Raw genomic sequence first — 26,815 nt, 5'->3', positions numbered from 1 at the left:
CAGAATCCTCGGTTTCACCTATTCTGCAGTTTGTGAAATTTCATAAATCTTCTTAAGGTACTTCCTGCTGTCAGCCCTATAGATTTTAGAGTGATTATTTTAATTAATATCATGTGTGTCATTGGTTTACGCCTTTGTTTGATCCATTTGATCTTAGTACTTATCGTATTGGCTAATCAACTTGTCTAATTCCTTTTTGCTTGTTTTATTCAATTAATCGTTTGCATGGTCTTTTCATTAAAGTTTAGAAGTTCAAAGACGTCAAAACAAAATCTAATATTTTTGCTCCTCTCATTAGCGTTTCAGCTTATTTCTAATCGGCGCAATATTCTAGTCTTGTAACAATATTATTTTGTTTTTTTAATATAAATTCATACTACTGCCGTGGCACTTTATCATACATAAGTGGTTACTAGTTATCTCTTATATATTATTTGAGAAGCATTGCAATATTTTTTTGTAGTTACGTGTCATCACTAAAATGATTCTTAGAATCTTTAGAGAAATAGCTTGGTCCATCTGAATATATAATAAGCTTTTTATTAAACCACAATAAATACATTATTAATGTGATTCATTATTTCCTTAAATAAAATTACGGAATTGCCTAATATAGCTAAAGTATATATGACAATTAATGATTTTGAATAATAAAGATTTGATAAAAATAAGTGTGTATTATAATTATATTTATTTAATTTTAAGTTATTAAAATAAATTAAACAATCGTAGTAACCATATAATAAAAATTAAAAAAATTTATATATTATGTTTTGAATTTTTAAAAACGAGTATAAATTAATAAAACTATTAAAAGTTTCAGATTCAAATTTTGTGATCTATGATTTAAAACTTTTGTTATGACATGATACAAATAATTAAAAAATTATATAAGTTGAAAGTCTTATTTAATAAGTATCAAAAATAAAAGATATATAAATATATGTATCATTTTAGATTAAACTATATGCCATATAAAAATACATAATTATCTTAATTTTGAAATTTACTTTGAACATTTGTTTTATAAAAAATTTGAAAAAATATTGATAACTTAATTTTTTAAAATATTATAAATTACTTAAACCATTAATCCCACAGTGAAAATTTTGTTATCACTAATTTAAACTTTTTGTTATAACAAATACAAATGATAAAAAAATATGAGCAAAAAGCATCATCTAATAAATTTTAATATTAAAATATACCATATATATGTTACTATGATTTAAATTTAATTATATATCATATCAAATAGAAAAAATATTTTTTTGAATTATAAAATTTATTTATATGTTTGCACCAATTTAATTATATAAGTAGTGGATAATGACTTTTTAATTATTCAATATATATTTACTATTTCATAATATGTTATAAACTATAATATATAAAATAATTTTTATATATAATGTTCATTCCGTGCAAAGCGCAGGTCTTAATCTAGTTGAATATTAAAACTCAGCACATAAACCCTAATTAGCTAGGTAGCCTACCTCTTGTATTGATATATACTTTTAAAAGTAGTTTAGAGCAAGTATATATACTGGATCTTTTTTTGATAAGGCTAGACTCATTTGAAACACACACGCAAATGTAGACTATATTAATCAACATTAGAAGGGCTGAGGATGTAAAGTTACACGTTTGGTTTTAATTTTTTTTTGTTAGTAAGTTTGGATGATCAGCAAAAATGTTTACTTTAATGAGTATGAAATGTCACTGTAAAAAAAAGAAAAAAATTATATACTCCAACATATATAGTTCTTTGGTATATGTAGGGCTGTGCATTTTATTTGTTAAATTTGATTTGATTCGTTATTCGTTTCGATTTGATCCGAAAAATCCGGATAACCGTAAGTTTTTGGAGCAAAGCAAATATTAAAAATAAAACATCCGTTAAAAACAAAGCAAATCATAAATACTAAAAACTTCAGGGTCGGATTTTGGCTCAGCTCCATTTTTTATACAAACAGAAGTATATCTACAATTAAATAGAGAGTTATAAACACATAATTTCATATAATTATTATTTTAACATATAATTTTAATAATTTCATTTATAAAATACCTTATAAAAGTATTTAATAAGAAAGAAGTATAAAATGTTTAAAATATTTTTTCTATTTGTATAAAAGAATTTAATTAATTTTTATAATTATGGAATATATTGTTTCACTAATTTTTAATTTTTGTTTTATACTATGTAAAAGATATTATTTTAAATCAAATTTGTATAGTTTTTTTAGATTTACTTGTAGTGAACATAGTGGACAAGATATTCAAAATTATTTGTAATATCTCTAATTTTTTTGAATATTTGTAATTTTTCGATGCAAAACAAATCAGAAAATCAGATTGATATCTGTAAACTACGATGCAAATCACAAAAACTGAAATTTCTGGTACTATCTTCTCTGTGCTCACCCTAGTCCTACGTAGACACAACACATGTGGTTTCGAGAGATATGATTTAAGTTCTACACTATGAAATCAATAATCTCTGACCATGTTACATCACATATCAATTAGGTAAGAGCAACCTCCACGTTAAGATATAGAAAATTAGTGTATAAACTTTATAATAATATTATTTTGATATGTTTTTATCAATCAATTAATTTTTCTTTTAAAAAAAAATATTTAAACCACTCAGAAAATGATAGCTAGTTAGGGAGTTCTAAGGAGTATTTTTCAGGTTTCAAGTTGAGAATCCCTCCACTTTTCCAAAATTTTACTTCCTCTGTTTCTAATTGTAAGTAGTTTTAGCAAAAATAGTTTGTTTCACAATATATAAGTAGTTTACACATTTCAATGTACATTTTTTATTTATTGGATATTGTGTGGTCAATAAAATAATTTTAAATTTTTTTATAATTGGTTGAATTAATTGATTAAATGATTTTTTTTAAAAATAACAATTCCTAAATATTTGTGTTTTAAGCAAAACTACTTACAATTAAAAACAGAAAGAGTAATATTTTTCTAACAAATACTCAACTAGAGGTTGTATATTAGAGGTGCTCTAATACAATTACATTAATTTGAACCTTATACTTTAATATAAAGTTAACTCACAAGTTTTATTCATTTTTTTGTAACATGAGTTTTTGTTCATTTATTTATTAGGTAATATACATACATAAATCCATATTAGAGGATTTCAGACCATAAATATTAGAGGAGTGTGTTATCTTAGAATTGTGGACTTTTATTAAATTCCTTTCCGTCACTAGTTGGAAACTTGACTAGTGGTAAATCTTATTTTGTATAAATATTGTCTTTAATATCTGGATGATAATTCTACGGAAGATATGATTACTCATGTACTTTTACAATTTATTTGTTCCTGCTTGGAAAATTAAGTACTTAATATTGTCTTGTTTTACATCAAACAATCATTTTATTAATAATTCTAAAATAAGTCTAGGCAACCAAATCAGAATATAACAACTAATAAAACAAAGATTCCTATAGTAAGATCTTGCAGTTTTAGTTAGAGAATCCGAAATTGTGTTTTGTCCTCGAGGGATGTAGGATGTCGTGAATGTTAGAATCATCTTTGGAAAGTCTATATCTCTTTCAGCTCCCTTAAGAAATTTGGCCATGCATAAAGTTCTTTAACGATGGTGATCATGTTTGTGCAATACGTTCCAAATTTCTAGCAGATTGAGTGATGTAGCGTACTCTCCATTGCCCATATCAATGTTCCTTATTCTAAATGCAAAGGTGACTTTTGTCAGTCTTATATGTTATGTGTCTCCATTCATTGAATTTTCCGTGAGATGTCCTTCCAAACTTATCCGCATCCACTGAATTGAGAAATGAGAGTCCATGATCCATCCACTAAACTTATGTTCTCCAAGCATATGGCTTGTGAATCAGCATTACTTAATGGTTGTGATGTTGTAGCATTCACATTTCCTGAGAACCAAACTTGACACTCTCCTTCCGCATATCATATTAGTTCTTGCAAATACAAATCAAGTAAAACATATAATTGTAACTTTATAACTTCCCCCATTAGTTAACTCATTACTTGTTATCCATTTTAGTTTTACACTTACTACCCATCAAAAATACTTGTTTTTCACTTGCACTATAACACACAAAAAAAACAGATAACTTAATTGAGTTATATAGAGAAACTGTAGCCTACATAAAAACAAAACTCATTGGATTTCAAATAGTTACAAGTAATCAAGTATTTTAGAAAGTAAATATTAGATTTGAAAAGTAACAGGTAGGATCAAATACCTTGTATGTACTAAAAAAATTGTCCTAAATACTTATTGTAATGAGTATTTGTTTCAAATAAATCAAATACAAGTAGCAAAGCAAATCACTTGAATAATATAAACTAAATAGCAAGTATCTGGAAATTAAGTATTTGCCCCATGTTTATCCCTGGATGATATATATTTTACGTTTTTATATTAATAAATTGTATTAAAAAGATATTTTAATAATTTACTAAAAATATAACTAGATTTTAAATTTTGACCTAAGAATTCAAACTGTGCACTATTTTACTTTACTTTTAAGTAATATGACCCCAAGGAGGAATAATTAAAGGTTGAATGGTTAAAATGAGAGAGGTTGTATTGCATGAACCCCTGACAATTATGTAGGGTACTAGGTAAGATTAACATGATTTGCACACATTATTGACAGTGCATCATTCTGAAACCATACAACCACTACAGTCTGATCCCTAGCCCCGAGAAAATTTAGCAATGACACATTTCATTTAGGTGGCATAGCACCCCCAACACTTATGATTTTCTCATCATTCGATAAAAATAACAAGTTTAAATCCATGCCCATACCTCTTGCAATGAACAATCACACAATAAATTACTACTGAATGACACGCCAAAAAGAATAGAAGGGCATCTCATGGACTTCGTCAAGGAGGCCCTCTATCTCCACTTCTCTTTATTATTCTAACAAAAACACTGATATTATAAATTAGAAGGGCATATGTAGAAGGGAAACTCTCAGGGATAAATATATCTCAAGTGAGCCCAACAGTATGCCATCTTTTCTTTCCGATGATAGTTGAGTTTTTGCAAAGATGATGTATAGCAGCCTGCTGGGATTAGGAGGATTAGTTATATATATGAGGTTGCTTTCGAACAACAATGAAATATGGCCAAACATGTGTTCTCTTTGGAAACAAAGTTCCGCCAGATTTCAAACAAGCAATCAAAAACTCATTGGGTATACATAAATAAAGGGAATGATAATGTATCTAGGATTCTCCAAAATAATGTGTATCAAATAGACATGTCTTCGCCTTCATCAGAGATAGGCTGAATGACTGCATCAATTCTTTGTCGACAAGATTTATCCCTTGATTTCTTCAGTCAAGGCATATTTTCCTATAAAATCAGTGGTGCAACGTTTACCCCCACATATGTTATGTCTTGATTCCTTTTGTCACAAGAGATCATTATCAAACTAAAAGGAAAAATTGCTTAATGTTATAGCACTAAGCATAATAACTAGGGTCTAAACTGAATGGCTTCAAATAAGATATGTTAATCGGTCGAGAGATGTGGTAAGGGAAATAGAGACCTAAACTTTTTTAGTCATGAACTGCTCCAAAGCAATTATGGCAGATTTTGCACCACTCCACATAACTTTTGCTAGAGTACTTAAAGGTAGATACTTCAAGTATACAGATTTGAAAAAATCAGCAACTAGACGGTTAGAAAAATATGCTGGTGACCAGTGATCTTCTTAAAAGGGCTGAGATACACGATCTTGGATTTTAATACGCGATTTTGGTTTGATCCATGGATCCCAGTAATGCCACCAAGATCATCTTTGGAAAATGGAGGTGTGAGAGATCTGAAGTTGTATGTTAGGTTGTTAACCCTGTCATCGACCATAATTCAAGTGGACTGAAAATATATGCAACATGGGAGATGTACATTAATTTGGAGCATTCGGCCTAGTCACAACTTAAAACCATACATTTCAATGGGTTCACACCAAATCAAGCCTATACACGGTTAAATCGGGACACCTCCTGGTTATAAGAGGAGCATGAGGTACAACAAGTCCAATAACCAAGTTTGAATCCTTTATTAGATAATATAGAGGAGGTAATTAGTTTTTTTTTTAAATTAAGAATAATTAGTTTTTTGTTCTACAACGAACGAGTATTCTATTACTCAGATTTTGGCATGGATAACAAGACCGGAATAAAACAATCAATAAAACCAAGTTTTCTATGGAAAGACCTCGCAGTCCTAGTTAGAGAATCTGAAATATGATTTTACGCTTGTGAAATATGAATGATCTTGAATTCTGGAAAGCATATCTGCAGAATTTATATCCTCTCCAATTTTGTTGCAAAATTTGGCCAAGCATGAGGCTTCCTTAATCATGGCGATCAAATTCTTGTAGTTTGTACTAAAGGTCTGGCATATCGAATGCTGAAGCATACTCTCCATCATCCATCGTAGTGTTCCCACTTCTGAATGTAAGACAGACTCTCACCGTAGGTAATTTTGTGTCTCCATAAGTTGAAGCATCCCTAAGCTGTTCATCTACACCGGCTAAACTATGTTGTGGATGTCCAAAACTCATCTATCATGCATATATTACCCAAGTTTAAGATTTGGGGTTCATCTATACTATGCTCTTGTAGAATATGTGGCACCATTTTGTTTGCATTAAACCATGCTTGATATTCACTTTCTAAATAACTATTAACAATAATTAAGTTTTTATTAAAATTGAGAATATCACGAAATTTATATAACGAAGTTTCGCTATATGTTTATTTATATATTGATAGCAACACTTGTTGGTTTTTTGACATAATGTTTTTTAAATGTCACTCCCTTCTCCATTATCCACAGAACCATAACCTTGTGGGCTCAGCTTTTGTCCCCCTTTGAGTATTATTAGTAAACAACTTTACCCATATGACCTAATCTTTAAAATATTACATTGTTATACTATACATTTAATACTCACTCATTGATTTGTTTTGTAACGCTCCCAATTATTTTAAACTCAATTATTTTAAAAATCCTCTAATCATGCCTAATAATTCCCCCCTCTCCTGTTTTTTCTTGCTCTAGATCACAACTACAACTTAACGGTATAGGAAAAAGAAAATGATTCCACCTTCCACCACTAATCATATATTAATTTAATCTTGCTCCCACTTATAAACCTAACCATTGCTAAGAAAAACAAAACTGGAGAGAAAAATATATATTCTCTTTCTCTTCCATCAAGCAAAGCTTCAAAGAATCAAACTTTTTCTCTGGGTAAATTGTGCTCTTTTCTTGAGATCTGTTTACTTAGAAGAAAAAAAAAAGAATGGGTTTGTACGAAGGAGCGTCTGTTCATCCACGAAACCCAGAAACAAATCTTCAGGGCAGTTCCTTAAATGCCCCCATTCTCACTTCTCCAGATCTCGCCAATGAGAAAGGACTGAAGACCCGTTTGAAAAAGATGATCTTTGATCTGGGTCTCGCTTGTTTCCTTCCTCCTCCAGCTGGACCACGCTCAATCGAAAACTCCGGCAACAGTGGAAGCGGCGGAGATAACAACAAGGCGTGGCTTTTGGCGGAAACAGCTCCGGAGAATATAAACCACGACCCTCACTCTGTTCATTCTTCGTTTAGATTCAGCCTCTGCTCACAAACTGAGCTTGAGAAGATGAAAGGAGGAGAAGCGCCTTCGCTGTCTGCTTCGTCTTCTTGCCGGAATTTATCAGTCTCCGGTGGCTCCGCGACGGTTCTGATGGTGAATCTGGAGAATGGAGTAAAGGAAACTGGGAAATCTACGGACGAAGTGACGTGGACGAGAGCTCGATCGCTGGAGAAGAGTATCTCTCCGGTAGCTAACACTTTGGTCCGGTTCAGCTACGGCGAAATCGTCGCCGCCACTCGTAATTTCTCCAAAGGTACGTTCTTGAACTTTTAGTACGTTCTCCAAAGGTGTTGACTTTTTGACTTTTTTTTATAGGGAGAGTGTTGGGAAGAGGAGCTTGTAGCTATGTGTTCAGGGGTAAAATCGGAATTTGGAAAACGGCTTTAGCGATCAAAAGGCTTGATAAAGAAGACAAAGAGTCTCCAAAATCTTTTTGTAGAGAGTTGATGATTGCAAGCTCTCTTCACAGCTCAAACATTGTGCCTCTTCTTGGTTTCTGTATAGATCCTGAAGAGGGTTTGTTCTTGGTTTACAAGTACGTCTCAGGTGGTAGCCTTGAACACTATTTACACGGTAAGAGAAAAGTTTTACCATCTCCTTTGCTGCTTTATAGATCAAAGCTAATCTTAAAGACTGACGCTAGTTTTTGGTTTTTTTTATTAATAGATAAGAAGAAGAAGAAAGGCATGAAAGCCGCTTTGCCTTGGTCAGCAAGGTACAAGGTAGCACTAGGGATCGCTGATGCGATTGCTTATTTGCATAACGGAACAGAGCAGTGTGTTGTTCATCGAGATATCAAACCCTCCAATATACTTCTTTCCTCAAAGAAGATACCAAAGGTAAAGACAAAGTCTTTCTTTAGGGAATGAATGATGTTATTTAGATTATTGAAATAATAATTGTATTGTGCTGATTTTTCGTTACAGTTGTGTGATTTCGGGTTAGCTACTTGGACCGCTGCACCTTCTGTTCCTTTCCTTTGCAAGACCGTGAAAGGCACATTCGGGTATAGATCGAAACCTACCATGCACGAGTTTTGTTCTTTCTCATTTATAGCCAGAGCCCACTTCTTAATGATCTAATCCGCTATGCAGATATCTGGCTCCAGAGTATTTCCAACATGGTAAGATATCTGACAAGACCGATGTTTATGCCTTTGGTGTTGTGTTGCTTGAGCTGTTAACCGGTAGAAAACCAATCGAACCAAGAAGATCATCTGGTGAAGGAAATTTAGTTGTTTGGGTATGTCTCACCATTTCTTTATCACACTAATAATATTTGTCCTAAAATTTTGATTGGAAAAGACTTTAATTATTATTATTTTTTTGTATATAGGCGAAACCGTTGTTGGATAGAGGGATTGAAGCTATAGAAGAGCTACTTGATCCGAGATTGAGATGTACAAGAAAAAACTCGGTTTACATGGAGCTGATGATCCGTGCTGCAGCGGCATGTGTGATCAATGAAGAGTCTCGAAGGCCTGGTATGGAAGAGATAGTCACAATCTTGAAAGGTGGAGAAGGAGGACTAGAGACAAGAACATACTCAAGCAGGAAAACTAATACAAGTCTTTCGAGTATGATTGACACTTACACACAGTTGCAACAGACCAAATCCGAGATGAAATGTCATCTTGATCTTGCGATGCTTGGAGTAACTGATTTGGAAGACGATGGTCATTTATATGAACGGTAAAAACATTTGAAAGGAATGAATAAAAAGTGTGTAAATAGGTAATTAATGGACCGTTTGGAAGTTTGGAACTAATCAGTGAATTTGCCATGCATTTCGTTTTTTTTTTTGGTTTCCACTGGAGAAAACCGGTTTAGTCTTTTTATTTTCCGGTTTGGTTGGTGAGAGAATGTCATATTCTCCTGTTGCGTTTTTTTGTTTTGGGAAATGTATTGCAAAGAGTGTTGAAATTGTTGTTCATTTGATATCTAAAGGAAAAATGTGTTGTGATGGCTGACTTTTTTTATCGTGTACGTTTGTATTTTAGTTATATTGTTAAGCTATCTTCCAACAATAAAGTTTTCAGTAAATATATACACTTATAAACTTGGAAGAAACATGAAACTAGACAAACAAAAATTAACTGTTAAGTAAACGACATATAATCAAATTGAGAATACAAATTTCAGACACAAGTGAGATGAGCCGATTATGTAACAACGTGGATCATGTGTTCTATATTGACAACGACGATAAATTTCACCAAGACATGGATAAATATTGTTGTACGTCCTCATATATTAAATCATGTTATACATTGAGGATGATAAAAAAAGAAAGGCGAAGAAATGAAGATAAATACTTTTGCATATTCACTATGTTATACTATTCGATCATGTTATACGATCTGGTGTGAAGAAATGAAGAAATGAAGAAATTAAGAAATGAGCCGCTCATGTTGTACGATCTGGTGTGAGCGGAACAAACGGTTGCACGGTGAGACACCGACTCCTATTCAAATTCTACACAAGATCATCGACAGGAACATCATGAACCGTCTCAGTATTTTGCAACGATCAAACAGCCAAAAGAATCGAATGCTCTTCCAGTTTTGGTTTAGCACAAGGTTGTAAGGATAAGTTTATGGTTTAAGTTTGTTTTCATCTTATAGTTGCCCTTGATGTACAAACAATATAATTTTATATTCATTCAAAAAAAAATATTGTATATTGAAATAAATTTATTATGGCGAATACAAAAAATGTTCCAAAAGTCGATGTAATGTCCTAATCTATACAATACTAAAAGTTGAATAAGCTCAACACCTAAGGTGTCCACATCAGATTAAATAATCCACTAAGACAATATTTTCGCCACGTCATTTAAGCCCATGTCGAGATTTAATGTTGGGTTTCTTACCCTAAACCCTAAATTATTTTGTCATGGCCCAAAATAAAGTCCACCACCCGTGGCTTCTTCGATCATATTTTCCTCCGCCAGTTTCTCAGTTCGTCTTCTCCAATTCGAGTTCATTCATGAAGCCTCCGTTACTGTGATCCACTTATAATCAATCAATTGTCTTCTTTACTTCCGTATTTATTTATGCGTTTCACCTCGCTATCTATCTCCATCTATATAAACCGGTTCCTCGAAGCTTGCTGCCATTCGATTGAGCAAAGAGATTCAGGTTTCGTTCTTTGGAAAATTTTGATACTGATTGCGATAACAGAGGTGTGTTTTCTGCAAAATATTTACCGGGAAGTTTTTGTTGCAATTTTCCATTTCATTTTACCTCGCGTATTACGAAGTCGATAATCGGTTTTTGAGTTCATGTCGTTATGTGTTTTTCATTAGATATTTATGTTTGGGCACAAAACTGATTTTTCAGAAATCTGTGATGGTGCTAAGTGGCTCACGGGGATTCTGTTACACATTGGAATTGAAAAATGAGCAAGAAGCAAAACAAATGAAGAAGAAGAAGATTAGAACTCACTTTCATGCTATTTTGTTAACTGGCGGTTGTTGAGTAATGGTAACTGGGGGTTGTTGAATCATGGTATTAGTGTGATATGCATCTTTCTACGTATTAACGAATGTTCTTTATTTTCTTTGTTAGACTGGAAACCGTTTCATGGATAGAGGCGTGAGCAAGGTAACTTTGGCAAACTCTTTGCGTTGGTAATATATGGTTTTTTTTTTCTTGAACAACGAAACATATGATTATCTATGTAGATTTTAGTCTATATTCTTTTAACTGCTGTTGCTTTCTCCCTCTTCAGGAGTTGAAAACCCAATAGCTCTGCAACTCTAGCTGGTGATTTAGGAATTGGGGCTGAACAGCTTCTGCTGATGTGAAAAGATCACACCTTGCTTCTCTGTAGTAATGTAGAAGGTAAGTTCTCTGGTCTCTTTGTTGGTTTTTCTGTATTTTATCATTTTGGTCTGCACTATTGTTTTTGTTTGTGGAAGATTCAGGGTAAATGATGATGATTTGCTAAAGATCAAGAACACTTATCGTCCTATCCTCTCAAGAAAGAGAAAGGGTTTATGGTATGTATATAAAGTCAATAATATTGTTACAATTCAAAAGCAAATATAAAGTCATTGTTTATAATTTGATCAAAATCGTCATGTTTCACTATGATAATAAAAAAGGTAGGTAATTTCCTTTTGTTTACCTTTTAATCATTCTTGCATATTATTGAGCTTTTCGAATAACTCAGCTATGGCGTTCCAAATCTTAGTCAATCACTCAATCTCCCGTAGTAGCCATCAAAGGCAAGATAGAAATAGCTTTGGGTTAGGTCGCAAAACTCAAAGAAAAAAGAAACAAAGCTGGAGAAACCTTAAACGCTTTCACTGGGAGATTGGAAGAGCATATGTCCACGAATAACTGCTTAGGCAATTGTAAAAATATTTAGAGTAATACAAATCACATTTGTATTTCCTACCAGAAGATTAGTTAAGTCTATCCTGCGGCCACTTCCTCATTTGTTGTTATCTTGATTTTCTTTATGATAAAACCATAGCTAGCTCTTTTATTTTTCTTTTAATTTACTTAATATTTGGTTTGATTGTAAACTTTTCTATTGACACAGACTAAAAGAAAGACAGTTAATTAAAATAGAAGCATTTTATCTAAACAAAGCAGAAATGACAAAGCCAAGTTTTAATTTATTTATTTCACAATTATCATTCCTCTTCTTGAAAATATCTAAAATAATATACCTCGAAAATCACATGTGTCGCAATGTCACTTCTTATCGTATCTAAATTAATCTTAACTTACGTGAACATCAACTTCAACCCATCAAACTATATTAAACAATAATCATTATATTAAAAGAGACCTGACAACGCGTACACAAATCATAAGACTGGGATAAGCCAAAAAGCATTAAACAAACCATATCAAATACATAGTGTATTTGGTTATCAATTAGAGTAAAATGGTGGGAAATATGGTGAAAACGAGAGGGATAGAAAAATAATAAAGTTAGAATAATGTTTTTTCATCTGATTAATAGTCGAGGTAAGATTTACTCTATTTTACTGTTTTTGTTTCTCATTTTTTAGAGTAAATGAAATAGAATCATATTCCACTTGATTGGATGAAAGAAGAATAAATGGGCTGAAATAATTTTTCATCCGCTTTAATTTACTCTAACTTTACCATATAGTCATACGATGTATACCGACTAAAAGAAAGAGAACATAAAAATAAAAAGGATTCTTTTTTGCCAGCAAACAAAACAAACTCATGTAAACTCTGCGAACCACCCCGGTAGCTCTACATCCATATGAACGACAAATGACGGTTGCTTCTCTGCATTGCGTGCGAGACTGTCCGTCTTTGAATTCTGTGTTTGTGGTATATGAATGATCTCTGAACTGTTGAAACTCCTCTTCAAAACTTTTATGTCTTCCAAATAGCTTGCAAAGGTTGGCCACTCTTCCGGTTCCGAAACCATCTTCACCAATTGAGCACAATCCGTTGCAAAAGTAACCCATGAAAAATTAAAAAATTAACTTACATCGAAAAATATTAGTGTGGAGAACGAAAATCATAAAAGCCCTTTTTTTTAAAAAAAAAGAGTGAGAAGCAAATATTGTCTCTATACCTTTAGGGCCGGCTGAGTAGGGAGACAAACAGTGCGACCGTCTCGGGTCCAAGTATGTGGCCCCCGTATATTAATAGTTAAGGAGCCTATTTTTTTTTGTATATCTATATTTTTAGACAAAAGATTAGAAAATATAACAAAGTAAATTGAAAACGGCCCAAAATATTTTTTTAAAGTATATAGTTTTATTTTCATCGGAAAATATACACAGTATGATTAAAATTTTAAAATATTTTAAACATTAAATAAATATAAATATCAAAGGGTACAAAAAAATATTTTCGCCCTATGACCATTGTAACTAACACGAAGAAATCGAGAAAAATAAATTTATGGAGATGACAAAAATATATAAATTTATGAAATCTCACAATCCATGGTACATCTGAACCATAGGAATTAAGACTAACGATGCATTCATATGTCAAAGTTACGGGAACAACAACAATACTCTCAATCAAGGAATGTTCCTAAGACACCTCCCTATATTTTTGGTTGAAAATTACAATCAATTGCTACATTTCCCACTACAAGTGCATACCTACTAGGTAACTACTCAAATTTATTTTTAAGGGAAAAACGTAAATTGAAATAAATTATTTTTAAAACAAATGGGGTAAATACACATTATACAAAGAATCTATCTCCAAAATTAATAAACGAAAATAAAAGTTGCAATAAGCTTACTTATAAACACGCATATACTAAAAATACAATTATACCGACAAAATAGTCACCTAGAATGGAGCTTTCATATTAAGAAGTTATTGCATGTCAAGATTTATACCTCTCTCTGTATGGGATTAAGAAGCGGCTAATTTCAAACAGTTAATAAAAATTAAAGAACGAAAGTTTTGAAGTTGACTTATTCACTCGGCTAATCTGATTGGAGTGTGTATAAGATATTAAGATAACAAACAATCGTATTGTCGACAAACATTAATATAAAAACATATATTTTATTCTTACTGAGTTTGAGAGAAACATTAATACCCACCCCAATAGCAACAACACAAATTAATTCTGCATGGGGATGTTAGAAGTTTGAGAGAAAAAATACTTGATAAAATAAAATACAAATAATAAATACCCACATACATTAAAGAAAACACAAACTCCAAACAATCATTATTTTTCCTTTATTATTTTATTCATACTGAGTTTTTGGATTACTAATATATAACAACACTATTAAAAAAAAGATGTATGTACATATTATCTAAAAAATCCTTATTTTTCAACTTAAAAATAATGATAGAAATAAAAATTCACAATGGGTTAAAACTAAGAAATAGAAACAACCTCATAAATAAAGAAGATGTCAAAACAAGACAAATACTCCCTCTGTTCCTGTTTTACAGAATTTTGATGTTCCAATATATAAGATGTTTTTATTTTTTTAGGTAACTTTTACTTTATTAAAAACTGTGTATTCAATCATATTTTAATGATATTTTTTTAGATAAAAAATAGTTTTTTTAATATCTTTGTTTCTACCTAAACATCTTATATTTAGGAACAGAAAAAATAAAATTTAATATAAATTTTAAAAAATATTTATAGCACACAATCCGCGTGTAGCGCGGAAAAATGATCTAGTATAAAGTAAAATAAGAGTGATTAACGGTGAGTGACACTTTCTCACTTTTAATAATACTGCATGTCACATTAAACATATAGGGAAAATCACATTTTAAACACTGAGAGTTTTTTACTAGCATTTTAAACTTTCAAAGTGACATTTTTATCATAGTTAACCTCCAAATATGTTTTTCTGTTTATAGACGATCGGTACTGTTCATTTTACATGTCAAAATGATGACGTATCGGTTTCTTTAAAAAAAAAATACAGAAAAATTCGAATGAAAGTAGAAAAAAATTGTAAAAAATACAAAACAAAAATTTTAAAAATCTAAAACTTCAAAAAATATAAAAATTAAAAATTCAAACTTAAAAATAAAATAAAATATTAAAAATTCTAATAATTCAAAAATAAGATCTAAAATTAAAATGTCAAATTCAAAAAAGAATTAAAAAAAAATGTTTTTAAAAAAATTCTAAAATAAGATCTAAAATTAAAACTTCAAACTTAAAAATTAAAATTGTAAGAAAAAAATTGTAAATATTTAACCAAAAAAATTATATTTATTTTAAACTTCCATCCAATTAAAGTGACTGTCACTTATGATGATATCAAAACTTTCCACCATCAAAAACAATATATCAAAACTTGCTACCATCAAAAAAATTTTTTTTTTATAATCTGAACATCCAGACACCTAAGTACACTTCGCAGAAAGCATCTCGGGGGGCCGCTAGTTTCACCCCATGTTAATTGATGGTGACCACACGCAGGGCTAATAATTCTCTCAAATAGATTATTTTGAGTTTTGTCCCAAAAATATTTTTTAAGAAAGAAAATTACCAAGATATTTCATTAAAGATGCAAAAGAATCATGCTCTAAATATATGAATACAAATATATAAAGAAGAATTTCAAAAAAATATATTAATATTTTAGATCTTAGTTTAGAATTTTTAAAAAATTTAAATTTTATTTTCGTTTTTAAATTTGATATTTCATTTTAGATCTTATTTTTGAATTTTTAGAATTTTGAATATTTTATTTTTATTTTAAGTTTGAAATTTTAATTTTAATTGTTTTTGAATTTTGATTTATAAATTTTGTTTTGAATTTTTTATATTTTTTTCAAAATTTCATTCGAATTTTTCTGTATTTTTCTGTATTTTACATATTTTTATTTTATTTTTTCTTTTTAAGAAGAAAAAACCGACACGTCATCATTTTAGCCCCTATTATGATAAAAAATATAGTTGGAGATTTATTATGATAAAAATACTATTTTAAAGGTTTAATGTACTAGTCAAAAAACTTCAGTGTTTAAAGTGCGAGAAAGTGACACTCTTAGTGTTAAAAATGTGATTTTCTCTAAACATATATATGCACTACATACACTAAAATTCATCCTAAAATAACTTGAATAAAGTAAAATAAAGAGAATACTATATCTGAGGTCACAATTGTATTTTTTATATTATTATAGGACACTTATTGCTATTGAAACACTTTTGCACCAGAAACCACACAAATAAGCATACAAAATTTTCAAATTATCCTTGTTCCTTTCTCAATTAATTTAACTTACTTCATCATAACTAAACACCAAATTTTTAGAATCTCATTGGCTTAATAAAATATAGTGGATACCATTTTTTATTCCACCAAAATTTCTCACGTGTCTATTTTGCTTCTTGAATCCTTGCTTCATCGTTGCCAATACTATGGTTCAGAATTGAAGAAGACTAGAACCTACGGAGAGCAGTAGCCGAGACGACGATGGAGATAGAGAATAATCTTCGCTATTTCTCCGTTGTCGAAAATAATCTTTTCCGGTAAAGGGTGGCTCAAAATCACCTTCTTCAGAGTTTTTTTCCTTTGTAACCATACAAATAAAAAAAAAGTGAAAAGAATATATTTTTTTGCTTTAGGAAGTTACATAATAAATTAAGCCAATTAATCTATGTTTAATTTTTGTCTCAGGTCCACCAAACAAGCTAAGAGCAATTTCGAAATTCAAAAAATAATAAATAAAAAAAATAACTAAACTCACTAAATCTGGTTTTGCTTTTTAGAGGGACAAAAAGGTTTTCAACTCCATAAAAACACCCTAGTAGCACAGTGTGCTCTGCCATGTAATAAAATATCATAAAGTGATCCAAACCAAAAATCACTCTAATATCAAAATTATTAAATTAAAAATATGAATAATACGCAAACCATGCATACTATTATTGTCATATGTGTCATCTTGAGGTAATGAATGGTAACAAGCCACGTACGGATTTCAGTGCGGAATTAACAAAAACATCTTTATTACACCAATCATGTGTGGTTTTGGTAACTGAAAAAGTAACTCCGCAAATCAATAATTTTGCTCTAAGGCTTCGAATGGTAGCAGTGGGTTGTGTGGTGCGGGATAAGCGGATTGGTTAGTGCGGTGCGGTTTGTGTCAGGAAAACGCATACGGCGGGATAAATGCGGTTCATCTAAAAGAAGCGGTTTAAGAGATATGTGAATGGTGACCAAAATAATAAAAAGTGCGGGACAAATGTTTGAATGGTGTTTATAAACTAAATAGTGAAAAATATACAATAACATTCTTATTGATATAATAAATATATTTTTACATATTATTATAAAGTACAAATAAATTACTATCAGAAAAAAATTATTTTATTGATTTTTCCATAACATATTTGCAATATTATCTCTTATTTGCGTCATATGTCCTCCATATGTTACCTCAACTATTTCCACATCATCCAAATCAGTATGGAAATCACTCTCCCCTTGTGTGTTAAATCATCTCGTCTCTGTTATTACTTCAGCAAAATATGCATCTGAAAAATTTGAAATCTTGATAAAATTATGCAGTCCCATTGTATCCATTATTACCCACTTCTGTATGTCAATACTATATCTTGGAAAATCAAAAAGAATCCTCCATTTTTTCTTCCAAACTCTAAAAGTGCTCTTGATAACTGAACGCAGAGATGCATGATATCGATTAAACAATTCTTCTTTATTTCGTGGAGGATGACCATAGTTGAACTGCGACATATGATATCTGACAACGTTATTTCGTGATGACTTATATGGAGCCAAAAATCCTTGCCTGTTAGGATAATCCGAATCAACAACATAATATTTTTCCATTGGAGGCAAAGAAAATTCAGGATCGCTTTCTCGTGCCATTGTTAGAACGGATGTATCACGACAAGATCATGGTCCTTCATTCCATATATATGTGAATGGCATATTCAGATCACAGATTGCCATGATATTCAACGATGCATTATCGTGTCGATTCCTATACATTCCTTATAATTCAGGTGGTACTTTTACGCAAACGTTAGTCCCATCCATAGCGCCAACAAATCCACTAAAATATGGATAATATTTTGGATGTATTTGAAGCCGTTCAGGAATTCGGTATAGTTCTTGTCTTGTTGGAGTTCTGATATAATCGCATGCAAGTAATTATGTCGCTCTAAGAACTTCTTTAAATTTTCTTTTCATAATCTCTTGATTTCGTCCAAATCTCAATCTAACATCTCTTTGAACTTCATTGTGCCTGCATATACGCAAAAATATAGTCACACTTTCTTCAATGCTTACATTGGAAGTTGGTTGTAGACCATAATTCGTTTGTAGCATGTTACATAATGTTCGGAATCATGATAGTGACATTCGTAAGAGCTGAAGACAAGCAGCATCATCTTCTTGAAGTCGAGACCACATATTTCTCCACCCTAAACCTCCATCTGTCCGGGCAGGTGCTCTATGAAAATATCGATCATAATAACTCAAAGTGGGTTGAATTACTAACTCCTAAAATTGCTCATTTTCTAAATTTCACAACTCAATTCTCTCTTTATAAGATAGTGTGGTGATGTTTTGTGATCGAAATTGGCAGATTCAAAATACCTGCAAATTAATAAACATGAAATATATTTCATTAGACATATAGAAATAATAATAAATAGCACATTGACACATAAAAATAATATTAAAATATTTCACAACATTACATCATGAAACCCATTAACACACTAAAATAATATAAAAATATTTTCAAACAGTACAACATAACCCACTAACACACAAAAATATTAATATTATTATATCAAAATTCTAAAACATGACAATCAGATCGCTAATCTTTGTCTCCTGAATCACTGTGATGCCCTTCGTTAGGTTCTTCTGTAGTTCTCCAAATATTGAATCGACCTCCACGTCTTGGTCTTTGTAATGTACTTCCAGATTCAAAATGATTTAAACCGATATTAGCTGATGGTGATTGGTGGACTTTGGGTGAAGTATCTATGCTTGCACCTTTTGAATAATGTGTTTGAATATTCAACGGAGTTCCAACTTGATTTCCAACTGTAAATCCGAAGTTGAACATTTGTTGGCGTTGTTCCAGATGAGCCGGCTTGCTGAATATTTGATGCTTGATGACCATGATAAAATTTTGTGGAGTGTTCCATTGCCGAAGACATGGTGGTGTACTCCATTATTGAACATTTGGAGGCATTTTCCAACTGGGACCATTTGGAGGTACACCCCATGGTTGAGCATTTGGTAGTGTCCCCCAATATTGAACATTTGGTGGTGTTCCCCAATTTTGAACATTTGGTGGTGTCCCCAATTTTGAACATTTGGTGGTGTTCCCAATGTTGAACATTTGGAGGTGTACCCCATTGTTTTGTAGTCGGTGGAGCACCCGAGTTTTGAAAACTGTTTCCTCTTGAACTATTACCCACTGAAGATGAACTACCTGATAAACCACCAGAATGCGGGCTCCCAAATAACTGACCAGAACCTAACTGTTTTGGCACATCTTCATTTTTCGTGATACACCGGTCATAGCTTCTAATAGTTGCAACATATCCTCATCATTGTTTCCAGCTATATCAATAAAATAATTTCGCCAAAAAAAACAGTTCTTTAAGTGAGTTAATGCAAGTCCAATAAAATTTGGTGAATTTAGAAAGTTCCAAAGCAAGAAATATTTGTTCTGCTTTTTTGAATTCATCATAATCATCCTTATCAATGGCACCTGGGCATAGCTGTTATAGACTCTGTCGTTGAAATTCTTTATATCCATTAATTGTGTCTTGTATTGTAGTCTCAAATGATTTTCTTCTTCGATGACCTCTTGCAGTACTTCCAACATTAGTTCCTGAGTTTCTACCAGACGTTTGCGAAGTACTCCCACTTCTTCTTGTTCTTTGTGAACTGCTCCCACGTCTTGTACGTTCTTCACCTCTTGTACGTTCCTCACCTCTTGTATGTTCCTCACCTCTTCGAGAAGGAAACCGAGTTGAATCTTGAGTATATTCATTTGAATGATAGGTATCAGCATTGAGGTTAACCCGATATATTTCTTCGTTTTCTTGGGTTTAAGAAACATTATGTTGAGGTATGTCCTCGCCATCAATGTCTGAAAAACCATGCAAGTCATGTTCCTCTGTTCTTTCAATCAATATTTGTTGTCTTCGTTGATGTGATGACTGTTGAGGTTGCGAATAGACATCGTGAAATACAAAACAACGAACCATCACATCCCAAAACGGTGGTGGTTGTCTTTTAAGAGATCTTGTTATTTTGCATACCTAATAAAATTTTAATATGTATAAGCATCAAAAATGTGTTGGCTATATTTATTATTTAACTTTAGTTAATACAATTAAAAATATTATTACAGACTCACGAGCCTTCCACCATTCGTTTGATGCGCAAATCATAGAAGTTTCCAGATCAACTGTTATACCCGTCGAAGTCATAAGAAACTTCCACTTTTTTTACGTTTTTTTTTAAATCGTCAAGTTTGTTTTTGAAAAATGCGTAATTTATATTCAAATTAAATGCACGGTTGAATTTGTCAACCATGAGATCTCTACCAAGCACCGTCGGATCTTTAAGAGTATAATCGGTCATGGAAATTGCTTCATCATACAACTCAATCAATGTTTTCTCTTGTTCATAAGTCCACATAAATCTTTGCAAGGTTTACAAATTTAAAATATTTTATAGTCAATTTTAAATTTTGCCTAAAAATATATAAATTAAATTACTGGTATAAATTTATAATAAAATTTCTTGCTCTTGATGTAGTCTCATTGTGAGCAATTGAACTTCTTTGTCCCGAAGAATTTGTGTTTCCTCGATGTCTTGACGTCATATCTGCATACAAAAAAATGAAACCAATATTATTAATATATATAATACTATTTTGGTCATTTAAAATACAAGTGCAATGTTTAATTAATTAATTGTATATTTTAATTAAAATGGACAATATAATTGATATATTAGTCAAAATATTCAGAGAAGCACATATTTCATACGCTTTCAAAAAACAAATTGAAAAAAAATTGTTAAAAAATAAATAAATTTCGTTTTAATAATATTTTATACATAATTAATATTAAAACTTTTATTATTTGTAGATCATGATTAGGAATATAATTTTCTTACTAATGCAAAATCAACTATATTAAACTATAACAAAACAATTCTACAGAAAATAAATTTTCAGATCACTAATTTACGTAAAAAGTACGTGGTTAAATAGTCTTGTAAAACTGAGTAAATTAAAAATTAATAATTTAATTTTCAAACATAAAAATATATTATTTTACATCAGAAGAAAACATGATTACATAAGAAAAAAGAAAATAAAGTGAATCAGCTAGTAAAAGAAAGGGATCGTAGATGAGTAATAATCTATGTTTTAGACATGAAAAAAAATACATTTTATTTGCTTGAAAAAATGTGATTACACTAGAAAAATGAGAAAGAGATGATACGTGAATAATAATCTAAGTTTCATATTTCAAATATATATTTTTCTTTTGCCTATAAAAACATTATTACACAAGAAATAAGAAAAGAGAAAGCGATTGCCGAGTATGCGTATAAAGAAAACGATACTTTTGATAGTGAATGAATTGTGTACTGCACTGCAATATACGTGCTTCTTTGTATAGAGCATAATTTTCTAATTTTTTTTTGTTTTAAAAATAAGAAAAACCATTTAAAAATTATGAACCACTGCTTTTTTGCGTGAGGTGAAGAATAAGGTGGAATAAGGTACATTTACCTTTTTGACACAATCACATGCACTTTTATCTTGTTTTTATTATTTTAAAAATCAAATAATATTGGCCATAAAATTGGTTGAATAGTGACCCATTTTCTTCCCGCCATGTGTTACACTCGTCCCGCGTTTAACACTCATAGCCTAATTAACACTTGGACCGCACTTGGTAATGCTTCTACCAGTTACCTAGCATGACACTTCAAATTCCGCGATGAAAATATCAAATAAGTAAATTTTAAATTTTTATTTTATTCTGAAAAAAAAAACTTTTACATTAATTGGCTCAGACTTTACTATTTTAATAATGCTATATCAAAAACAGCACGACATCATCAAGGCCAAAGTAGAATTTGGCTACACTACTATTTTATATAATAATTTATTAACAATAGAAAATAATCCAATACAAGTATATACTTTAATAAATAATCTAAATCTTAAAAAATTAAAGAAAATTCAAAATTTTCATAATTTTTCATAAATAATAAATATGTATTTTATTAGAATATATACAAACTAAAACAACTACACATTTTAATTTGGTAGTTAAATCAAAATATAATATATAAATACATATATATATATATATGAAATTTGTATATATATATATATGAAATTTGTTTCAAATAAGTTCTAATATTGAAAATTATAAAAAATAAAGAAAAATAAAATAACATTATCATTAATTAAAAAATTCTAAGTGTAACAATATATTTATTTTACATTATTTTTATCAAAACCGGACTACTTTTTAATCAAAACTGCACTACTTTTTAATCAAAATCGCACTACTTTTTCAACCAAATCCGCACTCGTCCCACAAACCGCATGAACAACACTTGGACCGTACCGCACTTTAATTCCGTACCGCTTATACTATCAAAACTGCGGTCACCATTCGAACCCTGAGTTTGACTTGTATAAGTTTCACTAAAAAAACATGTTCGCCAGGAGCTTTTGTACACTGATCAAGTTATAAATCAAGTTATAATATTTGATGATTTTAATGATTTTGAGTATCTTGTTTTTGTTCATTTATATCGTTTTAAGTTTCATTATGTGTATGCATTTGGTTGTTCATTATGCATATCACATGGGATATATAACTATTTCTACAATTTCATATGTAAATTTGAAAGTTTGAGATATATACATATTTCTACAATTTCATATGTAAATTTGGAAGTTTGAGATTACATAGTTCTACAATTCCATATTAAAATTAATGTTTTTAAAGAAGCTTTCTTGACTTTATATATTAAATGAAATAGATACCACATAAAAATTTATGGTATCTAATCTTAAATAAATATAATATCAATTAATTTATAAAGTTTGAAATATGAATTTATAATATCAATTAGTTTATAAAGTTTTAGATGTGTATAATGTATATATTTGTTATTTGCATTTAACATGGTGTGGAGTGCATAATTAAAAGTTTAGAAGTGAAATCGAAGACTATTTCAAATGTGTATACTTTGGGTCCAAATAAAAAGAAGCAGAAACTTTAGGACTAAAGATGCAATTATCAAGACTTGATCATTGTTGACTAAATATGCAATTATCAAAACTTTATGGTTTATGATTTCCTAGTTTTGTGTGTAATGCCTTGCAAATTGCAATCATATGCTTTTGACATCCCTTACCATAGGTAATGAAGGCCATATACCATCTAATGGACTAAGAGGATGTTGAGAGCTAGACATTACAAAATGTGTATCCCTCTTATCTTTATTTGGATTCGAGGTTGAAATTTAACACTAGACAAACAACAAAACGACATGAGTGCAACTGTGCTACCAAGCACGAGGTTGGTATTGATGGGCTGAAGCCAAATTGGCCCAATTGAACTTTGTGTGCATGGGTAACACGAGCTGATATGATGATGTTGTTGTAAACAGCTCCAGTCCATTTCCAGCTCCTCTGACTTTCCAACAGGATATATCATGATCATGCAAGGTCTATCTTCGATGCTACTTGTGATCCATATGGCCCAATTCAACTTCGTGTGAATGGTAACACGAGCAGATATGATAACATCGTTGTAAACAGCTCCAGTTCCATTTCTATATCCTCTGACTTTTTCCTCAGGATACATCATAACATGCAAGGTCTATCTTCGATGCTACTTGTGAACCAAGTGTAGTAAAGGTCACTCGGGTTACAGGGGCGGATCTAGGAAAACATTTAGTCGGAGGTATTAACATAAATATTGAACTAGCCGGATGCACTTTAGTGAAATTTGAGCTTAATTTTAATATGATAGTTTAAAGAAAATCAAATTTTATACGGGCACTTGACCATGTTCGTCGTAACGTACATCCGCCCTGGTCATATCTGCTTAAAAAAAAAGTGCTTACATTGTCCAAGAACCACTTATTACTTCTCTTTTTCCTATAGTTTCTCCACAACTTCTTGTAAGCTTACGGAAAAGGAGTTTGTTCATGGTGGTTTGGCATGGAGCAGCGTCTAGTGTCATACACACAATAAAGAGTTAAACATAGTTAAAAGAACGGTTATGGAAAGAAGATGTGGCAGTCAGCTATTGAAACAATGATGTGGTTTTCGCATGAAACAATCAAATACGGTGTTATCACAATATTTTGAAAATAAAATATTGTGTTACACATTATATATATTGTGATCTTGGGATTAGGTTAGGATCGACGTTTTTAGTGAGAAATAACTTGTTCAAGAGGTTGTTCTTGACAGCGGTTGATTGGCAATTGGTGAATGCAATTCGACCATTGTGCTTAGGAAAAATTCATTCATTGGTCCGTCTCAAGTCGTATGTGACCTTGAGTAAATTGAATTAAACAGATTTAGGAAGATTTTTAAGTGATTTTTAATATATGAGATAAGTGGTTTTGAAGCTGCAAGTGTTTTTATATTTATTGGTCTTCTGCAAACTTTGATTTGGTATCAGAGTGGATCACCTTAGTAGGCCTAAGTCTATACCAGGTCGAGATCCTGCAGAAAACATGGAAACCATGAAAGAACTTGAGCCTTACAAAAATAACTCATGCTAGATGAAGGCAACTTCAGACACTGGAAAGTGAGGATTCACCATATTATCAGGGGAATAGAAGAACATGCATGGACAGCTGTAGAACCAGGGTGGACTGCACCTACAATGCTTATGGAAAAAAAAACCTTTGCACCTAAATCAAAGGAGAGGTGGACTGATTTTCACAAAGCTGCTCGAAAATTAACTCAAACACTCTCACAACCATCTTCTTAGCATAAAGAGTGGAGAGAGTTTATAGGTGATGAGACTAATGCCATGATTGTCAATGGCACTTGGTATGAATATGAGCTTCGAAAAGACAAGAAGGCAATGACAATCAAGCTGGTCTTTACATTAAATACTTGAGCAATGAAAAGGTGAAAAGACACAAGTGAAGGTTAGTTGCAAGAGGCTTCACTCAGACTTATGGAGAAGATAATGTGAACACCTTTGCACCATTAACAAAGCTCCATACAATAAGGATTGTTCTCTTGCTTGCAACCTATTCAGAGTAAGAGTTAAGACAGATGGATGTGAAGAATGATTTTCTCCAAAGAGAGCTAGATGATGAGGTTTACATGCATCCTCCTCTTGGATTGGAAATCTAGTCAAATCATCAAATGTGCTGAGGTTAAAGAAGGATATATATATGGATTGAAGAAATCACCAAGGGCATGATATCACAAACTAAGCACCACTTTCATTGGTATAGGCTTTAGGCGATATGAGGCTGACCACACCCTCTTCACTCCCTCTAGTCAAGGTACTGTTATCGCCTTGTGTATTGTTGATGATATCATCATCACGTGAAGTGACAAGGAAGGTATCCAATCCACCAAAGCCTTCCTCAAGTCCGTCTTTTTTTTAAATAAAGATATAGGTGAACTAAAGTACTTTCTAGGAATTGAAGTATGTCTCTTTAAATCAGTATTTCATGAGAAAATAAAACACATTGAAGTGGATTGTTACATTTTGGCAGATGGTAGTTCAAAGAGTTATCTTGCCATGCTACACAAAGAGCGAAGATCAGCTAGCAGATATATTCACAAAGAATATAAACAAAAATGTATGTGAGTCATTCATCCCAAGTCCAAACTCATAGACATCTCATGGCCATGATTCCATAAGCAAGAAAACTTCACTTTTTCCCCTTAATATAGTTTTGTCCCATTAAATTTTTAATACTAAGATTTTTAGTGAAGAAATCTTCATGATTTCCAAGCTATGTCAGTCCATATGGTCAAGGGAGAGTGTTGACATGAAGAAGAAAGTTGAGATAAAGAATCAAACACAAGAGAAATCTCACCTTTGGCCAAAGGTGGTCGACCATACTTATGTGACCAGAAACACGAAACAAGAAATAAAACAAGGCAATGGTCAATCATACTTGTGCAACCATAAATGACCGACCATCCTCTTGTGACCAGATACTCATGAATTTTTTTGTGGCCGTTGGCAGATCTAAATTTTGAAAATATAGTTGTTGGAGATCTGACACAATCTATCTATCTCATCTTTTGTTCATTGTTTGTGTAAGTCTACATATAGACAACTCTTGTAAATATATTAAGATTAAGGAGAATAAAACTTCCCTCTTCAATTCTCTCCTCTCTCTAAATTCTATCTCTCTATCTCATCTCAGATTTAGCATTCTATCTAAATTAGTTACTATATTCTTCATCTTAAACTCCTAATAATCAAATTCTAACAATTATCTTTATTATAGTGGAACTCGTCATAAACTTAATAATAGAATATTCTATTGATCATTATCACAACAGGATCCCTAAACTTTGTATGCACAAGAACACATCCTGAAACTTGAGAGGGTAAGAAATAATGTTGCAAGATTCTTTGTACGA

The 26,815-nt window shown here is 31.3% G+C and overlaps 1 protein-coding gene and 1 pseudogene across 1 annotated transcript; one reads left to right on the top strand and one right to left on the bottom strand.

Moving 5' to 3' along the window:
- Nucleotides 1-6,940: 6,940 nt before the first annotated feature.
- On the top strand, nt 6,941-11,746 carry LOC103863753 (probable serine/threonine-protein kinase PBL7). The gene is made up of 8 exons (XM_033290016.1): nt 6,941-7,933; nt 7,996-8,253; nt 8,347-8,519; nt 8,607-8,686; nt 8,775-8,922; nt 9,016-11,164; nt 11,249-11,284; nt 11,412-11,746. The coding sequence occupies exons 1-6, from the start codon at nt 7,345-7,347 to the stop codon at nt 9,373-9,375; spliced, it is 1,608 nt and encodes a 535-aa protein (XP_033145907.1). The 5' UTR covers nt 6,941-7,344; the 3' UTR covers nt 9,376-11,164; nt 11,249-11,284; nt 11,412-11,746.
- Nucleotides 9,472-26,639, bottom strand: LOC117133551 (annotated as a pseudogene).
- Between the last annotated feature and the right edge of the window lie 176 nt (nt 26,640-26,815).

Source organism: Brassica rapa, chromosome A04 (genome assembly GCF_000309985.2).
Source record: "Brassica rapa cultivar Chiifu-401-42 chromosome A04, CAAS_Brap_v3.01, whole genome shotgun sequence".
NCBI classification, from domain to species: domain Eukaryota; kingdom Viridiplantae; phylum Streptophyta; class Magnoliopsida; order Brassicales; family Brassicaceae; genus Brassica; species Brassica rapa.
This window is presented reverse-complemented; position numbering and strand designations above follow the sequence as displayed.

Bases quoted from the DNA above. Each gene is read 5' to 3' on its own strand.
- LOC103863753 (XM_033290016.1), top strand. From the start codon at position 7,345: ATGGGTTTGTACGAAGGAGCGTCTGTTCATCCACGAAACCCAGAAACA. The intron at 8,687-8,774 runs GTATAGATCGAA...TCCGCTATGCAG, and splicing joins ACCGTGAAAGGCACATTCGG to ATATCTGGCTCCAGAGTATT. The intron at 8,923-9,015 runs GTATGTCTCACC...TTTTGTATATAG, and splicing joins AAGGAAATTTAGTTGTTTGG to GCGAAACCGTTGTTGGATAG.